This window comes from Asparagus officinalis, chromosome 3, assembly GCF_001876935.1.
Source record: "Asparagus officinalis chromosome 3, Aspof.V1, whole genome shotgun sequence".
Taxonomy (NCBI): Eukaryota; Viridiplantae; Streptophyta; class Magnoliopsida; order Asparagales; family Asparagaceae; genus Asparagus; species Asparagus officinalis.
Genome location: NC_033796.1, coordinates 24,837,916 through 24,852,287, shown reverse-complemented (window position 1 = coordinate 24,852,287; position 14,372 = coordinate 24,837,916). Strand labels below are relative to the sequence as shown.

At 43.1% G+C, this 14,372-nt stretch overlaps 2 protein-coding genes across 2 annotated transcripts in view; both read left to right on the top strand.

Annotated features, from left to right (window-relative positions):
- Positions 1-11,411, top strand: part of LOC109834807 (UDP-glycosyltransferase 71A15-like) — an 11,940-nt gene extending 529 nt beyond the window's left edge. Inside the window, 3 exon segments of the mRNA XM_020402822.1 lie at positions 1-697; positions 9,991-10,368; positions 10,653-11,411. The exon segment at positions 1-697 is cut by the window's left edge and continues 8 nt beyond it. Coding sequence (XP_020258411.1) covers positions 1-697; positions 9,991-10,368; positions 10,653-11,210 — 1,633 coding nt within the window. The 3' untranslated portion in view covers positions 11,211-11,411.
- Positions 13,304-14,372, top strand: LOC109833457 (auxin-repressed 12.5 kDa protein). Its single transcript, XM_020401130.1, has 3 exons — positions 13,304-13,456; positions 13,566-13,791; positions 14,053-14,372. Exons 1-3 carry the CDS (start codon positions 13,351-13,353, stop codon positions 14,087-14,089), a joined length of 369 nt encoding a protein of 122 aa, XP_020256719.1. The 5' UTR covers positions 13,304-13,350; the 3' UTR covers positions 14,090-14,372.

Genomic DNA, 14,372 nt, shown 5'->3' with positions numbered 1-14,372 from the left:
GACCGACGCCGACAGCCCCGAAGACTTCCTCTCTCTTTACCTCCAAAGCCACAGACCTCACTTGAAACACTTCGTCTCCTCATCCTCAACCCCCGTCTCCGCTATCTTCATCGATTTATTCGCAACCGCACTGCTCGACGTAGCAAACGAGCTCCGTATTCCTTCTTACGTCTACTTCACTTCAACCGCTCTCATGTTAGCGTTAATGCTTCACTTGCCAGCTCTCGAAGAAAAAATAACCGGAGAGTTCGAGGACGTCGAAGGAGGAATCCCTTTGCCCGGGGTAGAGGCGATACCGGGGAGCTCAATGCCAAGCCCGTTTATGAGGAAGGAGAGCAAGGCGTATACGTGGTTTGTGTATCACGGGAGGAGGTATAGAGAGGCAAAAGGGATTGTCGTCAACACGTTTGAGGAGTTGGAGAGTCGAGCGCTGAGGCTGTTGGGTGAGGGTTTGTTTATACCGGATTGCTCGACGCCGAAGGTTTTCCCGGTTGGTCCTGTTTTGGCGACTGGAGAGGGCGACGAGGGAGGGTTGAGCAAGCACGAGTGTTTCCCGGTTGGTCCTGTTTTGGCGACTGGAGAGGGCGACGAGGGAGGGTTGAGCAAGCACGAGTGTGTTCGGTGGTTGGATCAGCAGCCGCCGGGGTCTGTGGTGTTCTTGTGTTTTGGGAGTATGGGATGCTTTGATGCTGCCCAGGTTAGTAATCGATCGCAATGTTTCGCTGATTACTGTATGTGTTGTCGTAAGTTTATCCTTGCTATATTTCGGATGGATAAAAGATTAATTAATCCGTTAGGTTAAGTTTATTTTAGCAATACAACGGAAGGTTTAACCGTATATCAACAATGGGAAGAAGGAAAATGAAAGAAAAACAAGCACGTAGATAGACCACATCGATTTAATGAGGTTTGGTGATGAATGTTTTGATTATGTTCTCAGAGCACAAACCAGGTCACGGTTCCACTAACAATCCACAAAGTACTACGAACAGCTTTCTCGAATGCAAATTGATGGGAGGTTGAAAGATTTGTCGCGCGCCTTTGCGGAAGCCTTGCACGAACTCACAACGAACCTGTGATCACGAGTAGAAGAAAGCCAAACACTTGCACAAACCAAGCCAATTACGACAAATCAAACCAAACACAAGGATATACGTGGTTCGGCAATTGCCTACGTCCACGGGGAGAGGATGGGGAGATTTCACTATATGGAGGAGAAATACAACGGGTTACAACTCACAAAATCACTCAAATATAACCCTAACCAAAGCTCTCAACTCCCTCACAATATCTCCCTCTCAAAGTGCTCAAAACAATGCTAAATCTCTTCTTTTCTCTCCTTAAGAAACCCTAAAAAACGTGGTCCTATTTATAATAAAACACAATCCCAAACAAAGGAGGATTCCTCAACAAATAAGGATTCTAAAAACGAGTCTGCCACACCCTGCACCATGGGTGTGGCAGAGGGTGTGGTGCAGGAGTGGTGCAGGACAGATTCTGCCACACCCTGCACCGTGGGTGTGGCAGAGGGTGTGGTGCAGGACAGATTCTACCACACCCATGGCAGACACCACACCAGGGTGTGGTGGAGCCTGTTTTGAGTTATTCTTCACGTTTTTCACAATTCCTTCGCCGTTTTCACAATTCTCCACCTCGGCGAAGTGTTCCCAACACTGAGCCGACACCAACATGAGCACCAATGTGTCGTCTCTCTAAACTCGGCTGCACCAATGCGGTTGCCTACGTACCCCCTCTCCCAAGGGATCAAGCCGCCCGTAGTTCATCCAAATGGCCGCCAACGGCCTCAACAATTACGAATGTGCAACAAGTTTCGACAATGATCAAACTTGTTGCTCGGAACCACCTTAGTGAGCATATCTGCCGGATTATCCTTCGTGTGGACTTTCACAATTTCCACATCGCCATCTTCAAGAACATCCCGAACGAAGTGATAACGAACGTCAATGTGCTTCGTCCTCGCATGAAAAACCTGATTCTTCGCCAAATATATAGCACTCATGCTATCGCAATGAATAGTGACGGATCGCTGCGATATACCAAGTTCTTCCAAAAGTCCTCGAAGCCAAATAGCCTCCTTCACAGCCTCCGTAACCGCCATATACTCTGCCTCCGTCGTAGACAAAGCCACCGTAGACTGTAAGGTGCATCTCCAACACACCGGCGCACGGGTCAAAGTGAACACATACCCCGTAGTAGACCGGCGCTTATCCAAATCCCCGGCATAATCCGAATCAACATAGCCAATGCATAGCTGCCCACCTGTAGTGTCCCGCTCATAAACCAAACCAACATTGAGCGTACCTCTAATGTACCTCAAAATCCATCTCACGGCGTCCCAATGACCCACTCCTGGATCGTGCATGTATCTCGACACCATGCTCACTGCCTGTGACAAATCCGGCCTCGTACATACCATCGCGTACATCAAGCTCCCAACTGCGCTCGCATATGGAGTCTTCGTCATCAACTCACGGTCTTCAACTGACTTCGGTGAAAGGCCAGCTGAAAGCTTCAAATGGGCTCCCAACGGTACACAAACTGGCTTCGTATCCATGCTAACATGGAATCGCTGTAGAACCTTCTTCAAATAAGCCACCTGTGTCAAACAAATCCTGCCCTTCTTCTTATCTCTGCCGATCTCCATCCCTAAAATGCGCTTCGCCTCGCCCAAGTCCTTCATCTCAAACTCATTCGAAAGCTGAACTTTCAACTCATCTATAGCTGACCTGGAACTAGAAGCAACCAACATGTCATCGACATAAAGCAACAAATAAATGTACGCACCTCCTCTCAACTTGCGAAAATACACGCAAGGATCAAACTGGCTCCGAGTGTACGAATGACCAAGCATAAAACCATCAAATCGCCTATACCACTGTCGAGGAGACTGCTTCAAACCGTATAGCGATTTCTTTAGCCTGCAAACCAACTTATCTTTCCCTGCAGCTCGGAATCCCAATGGCTGAGTCATATATATTTCTTCATCAAGATCACCATGAAGAAATGCTGTCTTCACATCCAACTGATCTAACTCCAATCCATACTGTGCCACCAAAGCTAGCAAAATCCGAATCGACGAATGCTTCACCACCGGAGAGAAAACCTCATTGTAATCAATACCTTCCTCCTGTGCATAGCCCTTCGCAACCAACCTAGCCTTGAACCTCACTGGAGTGCCCTCAATGCCCTCCTTCTTCGTGTACACCCACTTGCACCCAATCGCCTTCCGCCCCTTTGGAAGCTCTACAAGCTCCCATGTATCGTTCTTGTGAAGAGACTCCATCTCCTCCTGCATAGCCACCTGCCACGAATCAGCCTCCGAACTCTGCTCGGCCTCTCTGAATGTAGTAGGCACCATCTCATCGATACTCTCCACCGGAAGTGCATATGCAACTGTGTCGGCATACCGTGCTGGCACCCGTATGTCTCTCCTCTGTCTCCGTGCCGCAATAGAATCCTGAACCTGAGCCGTCGGTCCCTGATCCTGCTCATGAGTACCCGTATCCTCCGCATCACCGTCGTGCTCGCCTGGCGTCACCTCAGTCGGCACTCTCATGGATACTGCACTATCTGGACTCTGTGGAGCTGCATCAATCTCCACCACCTGCGAAATCTCCTCTGTCGGGTTGCTCTCCACCTGATGAGAGCTGGGAAGCTTCAAGATAGAAGCCTCATCGAATGTGACGTCCCTACTCAGCACAATCTTCTTATCAACTGGATCCCAAAGCTTGTATCCCTTGACACCACGCTTGAATCCTACAAATATGGCCTTCCTAGCTCGAGGTTCCAACTTATCAGTTCTAACATGATAATATGCAGGGCAACCAAATACCTTAAGCTGGTCATAGTCATGTGCTGTCTCTCCCGACCACATCTCCATAGGGGTCTTCCCCTCAATCGCAGATGAAGGCAGCCTGTTAATGAGGTGGCTCGCATAAGAAAGTGCCTCAGCCCAAAAGATCTTCTCCAAACCACTATGCGCCAATAAACATCGAATCTTCTCCAGCAAAGACCGATTCAATCTCTCTGCCACCCCATTCTGCTGCGGTGTATGACTAACTGTGAAGTGCCTCTCTATGCCCTCGTCTCGACATAGCTGCAGAAAGGGGTCTGAGGTATACTCGCCGCCGTTGTCGGATCGCAACGTCTTGATCTTTCTCCCAGTCTGCAGTTCCAATCTCTTCTTCCACTCCACAAACAAATCTAGGACTTCACTCTTATGCTTCATGGTGTACACCCAACATCGCCTAGAATAGTCATCAACGAACGTGACGAACCAATGTCGACCACCAAGTGATGCCGTCTTAGTGGGACCCCAAACATCTGTGTGCACGTAGTCCAAGATGCCCCTCGTCCTATGAATGGCCGTCCCGAACTTCACCTTCGTCTTCTTGCCAAGTACACAGTGCTCACAGAATTCTACTTTACCACTCTTGGCTCCCTTCAAAAGCCCCTGCTTGCACAATGCCTGCAGTGACTTTTCACCTGTATGCCCTAGCCTGTAGTGCCAAAGTCTGCTCATGTCCGCCTCTGAAATCGCCGAAGCAACCTGGCCAATCTCGGTGCTCCCCTTCAGATAATATAAATTATGATTTCGGACTCCCTTCATCACCACCAAAGATCCCTTAGTAACCTTTGCTACAGCATCCTCAAAGGTCACCCTGAATCCCTTCGCCTCCAAAGCCCCCACTGAGATAAGATTCTTCTTAAGTTGAGGAACGAATCTCACCTCCTTCAGCTCACGGACTACTCCATCGTGCATCCGAATCCTCACAGTACCTATCCCACGAACGCCACAGGATTGATCATTTCCCATGACCACAACACCCCCATCGAGTCTCTCAAATGATGAGAACCAATCTCGCCTAGGAGTCACATGATAAGTAGCGCCAGAATCAAGCATCCACTCCGATGCATCCAAATGGTTCACCTCCGGAGTAATCAAAAGAGAAAAGCTCGAATCATCGGAATCATCGCCTTTCGCAACATTCACCTCATTGGCCTTCGGGCCCTTATTCTTGCTATTCTCCTTTTCTTTGACTTTCGGGCAATCTCTCTTCCAATGTCCCTGCTCCTTGCAGAATGCACATTGGTTCTTTCTAAGCTGGTGACGACCTCTTGACTTTGACCTCCCTCTATTTCCACCTTTCTGATATGAGCTTCTACCTCTCGCCGACAAGGCCTCTCCTGAAGTACTAGCGCGGGAAGTCTCCTTATCCTTCCTCCTCAAATCATAGTTCGTCAATGCGTTAGTCACTTCACTATAAGTGATAGAAGATCTCCCGTTCAGCAACGTAAGCACGAAGGTATCATACTCCTCATCCGGTAAGGAGCCCAAAAGAATAATAGCCTTGTACTCATCTGTGATCTTCTCATCCACGTTCGCCAAGTCCGACAACAACTTAGTGTAGTTGTTCACATGAGCCGCAAGCGAGGTACCTCTGGACATCTGGAATCTGAATAACCTTCGCAGCAAGTGCAACCGGTTCTCAACACTCTTCGTAAGGTACTTATTGTTGAGAATTTCCCACATCTTCATCGCAGACGTCACCCCAATCACATCGTATTTCAGCTCCTGTTCCAAACAGGACCTGATCACCCCGCAAGCATTTCGATTCATCTTTTCCCATATCGCCTCTTCATATTTAGGTGGCCTCACATCGACCATGATGGTCTCCTCCAGATTTTGAGCATTGAGCGCATCCTGTACGTCGCTCATCCACAAACCAAAATTGATCTTGCCGTCATATTTCACAACACTAATCTTAGTGTTCTGAAAACCCACTTGAACTGTGCCTGTCATCTTGCTGCTTTCACCAATTACTTCACCCATAATCACAACTTCCAAATTGTAGAGAAAGATCCAAACTTTAAGAAGAATAAGAAATTACCCAACTGAACCCTAGATTGGATTCCAAATAGAACTCCTAACCACACGAGGAAAGCGAGATCTCCAACGGCAACTTCAAACCCTAACTCCACCAAAACCTAGAACTCCAAGAACCAAGCTTCAAACTGAATCTTCCTCCACCTAATCCAAAACCCTAGATCTGAATCTGGGCTCTGATACCACTTGTCGCGCGCCTTTGCGGAAGCCTTGCACGAACTCACAACGAACCTGTGATCACGAGTAGAAGAAAGCCAAACACTTGCACAAACCAAGCCAATTACGACAAATCAAACCAAACACAAGGATATACGTGGTTCGGCAATTGCCTACGTCCACGGGGAGAGGATGGGGAGATTTCACTATATGGAGGAGAAATACAACGGGTTACAACTCACAAAATCACTCAAATATAACCCTAACCAAAGCTCTCAACTCCCTCACAATATCTCCCTCTCAAAGTGCTCAAAACAATGCTAAATCTCTTCTTTTCTCTCCTTAAGAAACCCTAAAAAACGTGGTCCTATTTATAATAAAACACAATCCCAAACAAAGGAGGATTCCTCAACAAATAAGGATTCTAAAAACGAGTCTGCCACACCCTGCACCATGGGTGTGGCAGAGGGTGTGGTGCAGGAGTGGTGCAGGACAGATTCTGCCACACCCTGCACCGTGGGTGTGGCAGAGGGTGTGGTGCAGGACAGACTCTACCACACCCATGGCAGACACCACACCAGGGTGTGGTGGAGCCTGTTTTGAGTTATTCTTCACGTTTTTCACAATTCCTTCGCCGTTTTCACAAGATTCATATCAAGGTCAAAAATAGAAAAAAAATACTCCCACCATATGTATCGTGAATTCTAAGGGTGATGACTGATGCGCCCATGAAATTCCTAGACCCCCGGCAATCGGAGGGCAGTTTTGTAGGGGGTCAATTCTGATCCTGGTGCTATATATTCTAGTATCAACGAGGCTTGGTGCAAGTATATAAATTTCGTAGCAAAATAGATGGCAAGGGAGATCTGAATTTATTAACTGGTTTAGAGAAAATTATGTTCCAATCTTGTTTGTTGGGAACCATTTGAAACCCAAATTATTGAGTGAGAGAGTCTCGCTTTTATTTGAGCCAAGAAAGGAAGCAAGACGAAAGTCAAGTGATGAATATACACACCGGTCCCCTTTTGTGAGGGTATCCTCTCCCGACTTTAACCAAATAGGAAATATCTTGTTGGTCCTTAGATCTCAACCCACTACTGTGCATTTTAGCTTAGGTGTCGCTCTACTGGCAAACCGTTTTGAATAATGTTGTGAGATGAAGTTGAAATCATCAATTTGCCATCGTGACAGTTCGTGTCCATGCTACAGTTGGACAAATCACTAGACAATTCTATTTTAAAGTTAGCATAGGCTAATTTTCCCATGATTTGTGTAGTCTTGTAATTGACCCTATTTTAGGGTCTATGGACTTGTATAAATGAAGACATTAAGGGTCAGTTTGGCAACTTAGAAATTAATTCAATATAGTTTTGATCTATTTACACTAACCTAAAGAACTACTTTTGAGTTGAACTTAGTTGGCTAAGTTCTAAGCAAAACTGGTCTAGAACTAGATATTGTTTGGTAAATACACATATTCCAAAATATTAAGTTCCAATTTGATAAATAAATATATTTTCCTTTGTCTAAACTTGATAATGACAATATATTTTCCTCTTTCCTTTAGTTCTTTTGGGGTCAAACTTAATTACTTGGTCCTATTTCAAATCAAGGGACTCTTGATAATGCCAAACTTACTTTTTTTTTGGTCAACTTGATAATGACAATATATATATACCTTTGATAAGAACTAGTCTAGCCCAAAAATTTTGTTTGCCAAACTATGACTAAATTATTAGACTAGGCTTATCCCAACTAAAACTAGTTTTAACAATTTGCCTAACAGACACTGAGGTACTGTTTGGCAACCACTTAAAGCTGGCTCCGGAATTATATTAACATATTTTGAGAGAAAATGTTGTTTAGGGTGAGCCAGTGTTGGTTTTCCTAGCCTAATTTAGGATAAAACATTGTTAAGATTGATCATGACCCAGTTTTTTAGTGGTTATCAAACACAATATGAGAGAACCCTCCAAATATTGTTTCTTGGCTTTAAGAGATCTTAATTGCCTTTTTTTTTGGAAATGTTTTTTCCCTTTAAAGTTAAGAATGATACCAGTCAAATGAGCCTTAAATATGACAATCAATCAAACTAATCTCCAGTGAGACTATATTTGAAGTTGGGAATAGAGTGTTGTTTGGCTGCTAATTTGAAATCTCTTCTAATTTTTCCTACACATTTAACTATTTTCTCTCCGTCGTGCCGTGGTGTTCGGGCCAACTAAGGCCATGTTGGGGAATTTTAGTCTCTCCACCTACTACGATTTGTGCAACTTGGAAGCCAACCCACAATCAATAAGATATAAAATAACCACAATCAAGAAGAAAGAACACCGAAATTTACGTGGTTCGATCAACCAACTTCGACCTACGTCCGCGGGCAACAATACGAGAAATCCACTATGTATCAGGGAGAACTATAAGAGGAACCACTCAACTCTCGTCTCTCAACCTCAGGTACATAATCAACTCTCATATTCTTTCCAAAACTCACTCCTTACAATCTTTTGAGCGGATAAAGACTGCGAAACTCTCTCCCAATATTGTAATCTTTTGCACGGGCAAAAACTACGAAACCCTCGCATCTCGCACAATATTCTTGAATCAGACTACGCCCTTTGCTAACCCTAGATTACAAGAATATTGGCTCTCTCTCATCTGCTTGGTTTTTCCTCTAATAATAGAAGGATATATATAGGGAAACCAAAACCATATCTCTAGCATAACTTCCTAATTAGAATAGAATTCAAACTCCTAATCATGATGAGACCCAATCTTTTAATCATGATAGATCTCTAATCCTATCTAATTTTTATGAAGTTATACAAAAAATCAAAGACACGATCCCAATAGGCCCATCCATATGTTCTATGACCTCTACTTGTCGAGAGTCAATATACTGCTCAAAATTCAATTGATTCTCAGAACTGATACAACTTTTCCAGTCTAAATTCAATTTTTTTCAAAAATATTCTATAAATAAATAAACCAAATCCCAGAAGACCCTGTTATCTAACTAGTTTACCCTGTTATCTTACTAGTTTAGTTGTTTCAAAAGGTCAACTTGGTTACGAAATTTGACACGAAATGCGTAGTCCAGTTTAACCTCTCTATAGATAATGCAGAAAGCACTTTATCAATCGAAACTGTCCCTTATTTAAAAACACCATTATTGTTTATACTGAAAAGCAAGAATGTGCTCAACTCATAAAGACTATCATATTAACTCGATGACAGAAATAACTCACAATCATCTAGATATATAAACGGAACTAGATTCACCTCTCCACTACCATGTGATAGCAAAGTGATCCGAGCATAATATTATTGCGCAAATGGGAGAATATTGATTGAGAGTGAAATTATTGCGCGTAAAATTGTTCATCTCTCCACAAGTAGCTCATTCATCTATTTCCAATAAATCCCATAGAAGAAGAAGAAGAAAATGGCAGAGATTCACCTAGTTTTTATCCTAGCATGGTCAGCAGGCCACTCAGCCGCAATGCTGCAATTTGCAACAAAGCTCCTCGAAACATCCCACAATCTAACAATCACGACTCTACTCATAAGATCCCCCTCTCAACCCTTCTCCTCATCCACAACCTCCCTTATCTCCTCCCTCTCCTCCTCCGTCCTCGACATCAGCTTCCATGAGCTCCGCCTATTGACCCCCTGACCAACAGCGACAGCCCCATGGACTTGCTCTCTCTTTACTTCCAGAGCCATAAATCTCACTGACAACACTTTATCACTTCCTCCTCAACCCCTATCTCCGCTATCTTCATTGATTTATTCGCAACCACGCTACTCGACGTAGCAACCGAACTCCACATTCCTTCTTATGCCTACTTCACTTCGGGTGCATTATTGTTAGCCTTAATGCTCCACTTACCAAATCTCGAAGAAAAAATAACTGGAGAATTTGAAAATGTGGAAGGAGGAATCCCTTTGCCTGGGATAGACGCAATACCGGGAATTCTATGCCGAGTCCGTTGATGAACAAGAAGAGCAACAAGTATATGTGGTTTGTGTATCATGGGAGGAGGTATAGAGAGGCAAAAGGGATTGTTGTCAATACTTTTGAAGAGTTGGAGAGTGAAGCGTTGAGGTTGTTGGGTGAGGGTATGTTTTCGCCGGATTGTTCGACGCCGAAGGCTTTTCCGGTTGGTCCTGTTTTGTGGACTGGTGATGGTGATGAGGGAGGGTTGAGTAAGCATGAGTGTGTTCAGTGGTTGGATCAGCAGTCGCCGGGGTCTGTGGTGTTCTTGTGTTTTGGGAGTATGGGATGCTTTGATGTTGCCCAGGTTAGTAGCAGATAATACGTGTATTATTTCTCATAACAATATCAACAACAACAAAGACTGAGACAACTGTCACTTCTGCAACCACTGACAGTCAACAAAGTCTTAGCTATAGCTTCTTTTAGAAAATAGTGAAGATAACACTAAATCGTCTTCCATCTTGAGAACAAACAAATTAATACCGGAGGCAAACAAAATACTTAATTTAGAGTATATAAGACGACGGTCGTATCTGCAATTAACCCTTTCTTTTTAATTCCTAAAACTCGTATTTTTATCAAGCACAGGTAAAGGAGATAGCTCGAGGACTCGAACAAAGCGGCCACAAATTCCTCTGGATCCTCCGAAGCCCTCCAACAACCGAAATCCGCCAACTAACCGACTCCAATCCATCCGAACTCTTACCAACCGGATTCTTAGACCGAACAAAAGAACAAGGACTAGTATGGCCATCATGGGCACCGCAAACACAAATCCTCGCCCACAAATCCACCGGAGGATTCGTCACTCACTGCGGCTGGAACTCCTGTTTAGAGAGCTTGTGGTTCGGCGTGCCAATGCTCGCGTGGCCGTTGTACGCAGAGCAGCATTTGAATGAGTTGGAGATGGTGAGGGATCTGGGGGTGGCGGTTGGGATGAAGTTTGAAAGGAAGAAGGGCAATTTTGTGAAGGCAGAGGAGTTGGAGAGGGGAGTTAGGAGTTTGATGGGGGGGAGCGAGGATGGGAAGAGAGTCAGAAGGAAGGTGGAGGAGATGAGAGTTGCTAGTAGGAAGGCTGTCGAAGATGGAGGGTCTTCTTGTGTTTATATGAAGAAATTGGTTGAGGAATTAGTTGGTGGGCATTGACATCACATACGTGAGATTGCCAAGACATTATTATTTAAGGGTGATTTTTACATCAATAATGGGAGTGTTTTAAGAAACTACGTATCCCCTATGATTATTTTTACCTATTTATGATGAGGTTTAGACATCAAGCATAAGTAAACAGGTAAATGAACAGTGAACAGGTGACATGAGCATGCCATGAAATTACTGTTTTCCTAATGCGTGTTAGATAATCCAAGGTACGTAGATTTGCATTCATGATGTGATGTTTGGTTATGACTCAATTGCTTAAGGAGGATTTTAAATACGAGTATAACTCTAACCATCTTGCATAATGGAGTGTCCATGATGATCAGAGTGCGGTCTACATTTGCGAATCTAAGTTAAAATGCACAAATTTGAAGTTAAAAATATTTATCAGCAAAATTTAAAACTATAGAAATGAAGATATATGTGACACTTGTCTAACTGGAAATATTTGATTTTTCATATTTGAAAAAAATGTTTAATGCTGATAATAGAGATGAAGAGCTACGGCATGGAGCTAGAACGTACAATGTTGCTCCGGTACTCCAAGTTTTCATTGCGGTGGAGCTTGGAGTGGTGGAGATAATTGCGTAGTGCTTGAATGATATTTTAAATTTGCATACGGAAAGTTCTGCTTTACTTTTTGTTATGTACATGATTCAGATACTTTGTAGTAGGGCTTTTAAGGGATAGTTTGATATTACGGGAGCTTATAATAAGTTATTTAGATAAGCAACTTGTAGAAATAACTTATATAAGCTACTGAAAATAGTTGTTTGGTAATCATACATGAAATGTTACTTCTAAAAGCAGTTAATGTGTTTGACAAAAATGTACTTAAAATCATTATCAAAAGATAAAGGTAAAATATAATATCTAAACTAAGAAAAAAAATGTAAAATTTGCTTTTAAAAGCGTTCTGATATTGCTTCTAAAAGCACCCCTTTAAAAGGGGAAGCAATATCACTAAGCATGCAAAGTAAAAAAAACGCATCATCGAACACCTGACTGCTTCAAAAAAATGTAAAACCCCTTAAAAAAAACAATACCAAACTGGTCTTCTAAGTGCAGTTTTATTCGTTTGATTGACGTATGTACAAGGATTATGATACTTGAGAGTACACCCTAGTATTTCGGGCGTACTCTTTCATATATACCCAAACCCAATCGATTTTGAGTTGTAATGGTGGTGAGCACCTCTTGTTTGGGGGGTCTCATTTTTTTTCTCTCTTTAAATAAAATAAAATAAAATAAAAAGGTCCTTGCCACAATTACCTTCGAAAGCTTTTCTTCTATGCCAGTCATCACCCCTGAGAATATATATTTGATGATTATGATGTGAATGTAATCGGCTATTTGTGACAGGCTAGGCTGTAATTCGGATTCTTGCTGGGACATTGCCCAATATTGCAATTGGGCCTTCAGCCAACACCGAAGCCCAACATCGAAGACGATGCGTGACGATACTTGTTCGGCTTGGACAAAAGAACTTGACCCTTTCTAATTCACAATAATTTTTCTACCTCCTCCAACTCCAAGAGCAGCATAAGCAAGAAAATTAACAAGATTACATTGTTGTATTAACAAAGAAAAACAATATTTAATACCCAAAGGAATGCACAATCCAAGTTCTTTATTGATGAAGTTCCTCGTAAATTCTTTCTAATGAAATACTTAGATTTACTCATCTAACATCTAGAATGATCCATCAGTAAATTAAGAATACCCACTTCACGTGACAAGTGATGACGTGTACGAATCTCTTAGCATTTTTACAACCATACTCAGATCTAGAGACTAGATATTTTTGACGGGGCCCACCACCCCATCCTTATCCGCCACCTACGCACCTCATTCTACCGTCAACCTTATTTAACGCCTTCTCTAATGGACAAACACTCTCATAACTACACTTAGGCTTACTCGTTCAACCTCCTAATAAGTTCCCATCACCACCCTAATCTTAATCACCCCCACAGTTAAAATTTACGTTACCAATCAAAATCAGTTACTGGCTGCCGGTAAACTTACCCGTTGGTGACACGATCCACGTTTGTCTTATAAAATGTGCACCAAGTCTACAAAAAGCTAATCAAGAGTTTGCTTTAATAAAAGAAAAGAGAGAGGAAAAATGGTGCTCCTTGACAAAATATGGGATGATGTTATTGCTGGCCCTAGCCCTGATAAGGGCCTTGGCAAGCTGAGGAAGCTCAGCACCAAGCCCTTGATCATCAAAGGTTCTCTAAATTTTTTTTAATATTGTTTTTTTACTATTAACATAGGAGGTGTTTATTAAGAGAGTTAATTAGTGGTACTAAAATTTTAATTTGGTTGTGTGTGAAATAGATGATGCTGGGGAGAGCAGTGGCGGGAACAAGTACCAAAGATCGCTGACGATGCCGGGGACGCCGGGGACGCCGGCAACCCCAGTGACGCCGTCGCCCACGGCGACGACGCCGAAGCAGAATGTGTGGAGGAGCGTGTTTCATCCTGGGAGCAACCTGAATACTAGGAACCTGGGCGCTGACCTCTTTGACAGGCCGCAGCCCAACTCTCCTACTGTTTATGACTGGTATTTGTCCATCAAGAATAAGATCACTATTATATATATCAGGATGCGGAAAGCACTTGTATAAACTCTATATAAACTTAAGTAGACCGAGACTCCGTCTGTGTTGGCGTGTGATACACATCAAGGCATGCATCGACGATCTTGATCGATGGATCACACAAAACATGAGCAGATATTTCGGCCTACTTAAGTTTACGGAAGATGTGTCCATAATTTTGAATTTGATAAATTGTCTTAACTGCTGCTTTTGTTGTATTGTAGGCTCTACAGTGGCGAGACGAGGAGCAACCACCGCTAGAAGGTTTGATTGAGCAGACGATAAGTTTGGAGGGGAGAGAGGCTCAAGTTCTGCTGGTTGTGTTTATGTATATAGGAAAATCTCTAATGTTTCTCTGCTTGTTCTTGTTTTATCACAATGTTTTGTTTTTGTTTTGGGTGTTTGCTACTACTATTTGCTTACTTTCGAGAGAGGAGTTTATGTAGATGTATGAGCAACTGTTTACTTGATGTTTTGAGTTGCTTGCTTTAGTAGATGTAATGGTACTCTTTTTAATTATCATTTAGCAACTTGCTTTCTTTAA

Coding starts and splice junctions, on each gene's coding strand:
- LOC109833457 (XM_020401130.1), top strand. CDS start 13,351: ATGGTGCTCCTTGACAAAATATGGGATGATGTTATTGCTGGCCCTAGC. Junction 13,457..13,565: donor CAAGCCCTTGATCATCAAAG/GTTCTCTAAATT, acceptor TGTGTGAAATAG/ATGATGCTGGGGAGAGCAGT. Junction 13,792..14,052: donor TCTCCTACTGTTTATGACTG/GTATTTGTCCAT, acceptor GTTGTATTGTAG/GCTCTACAGTGGCGAGACGA.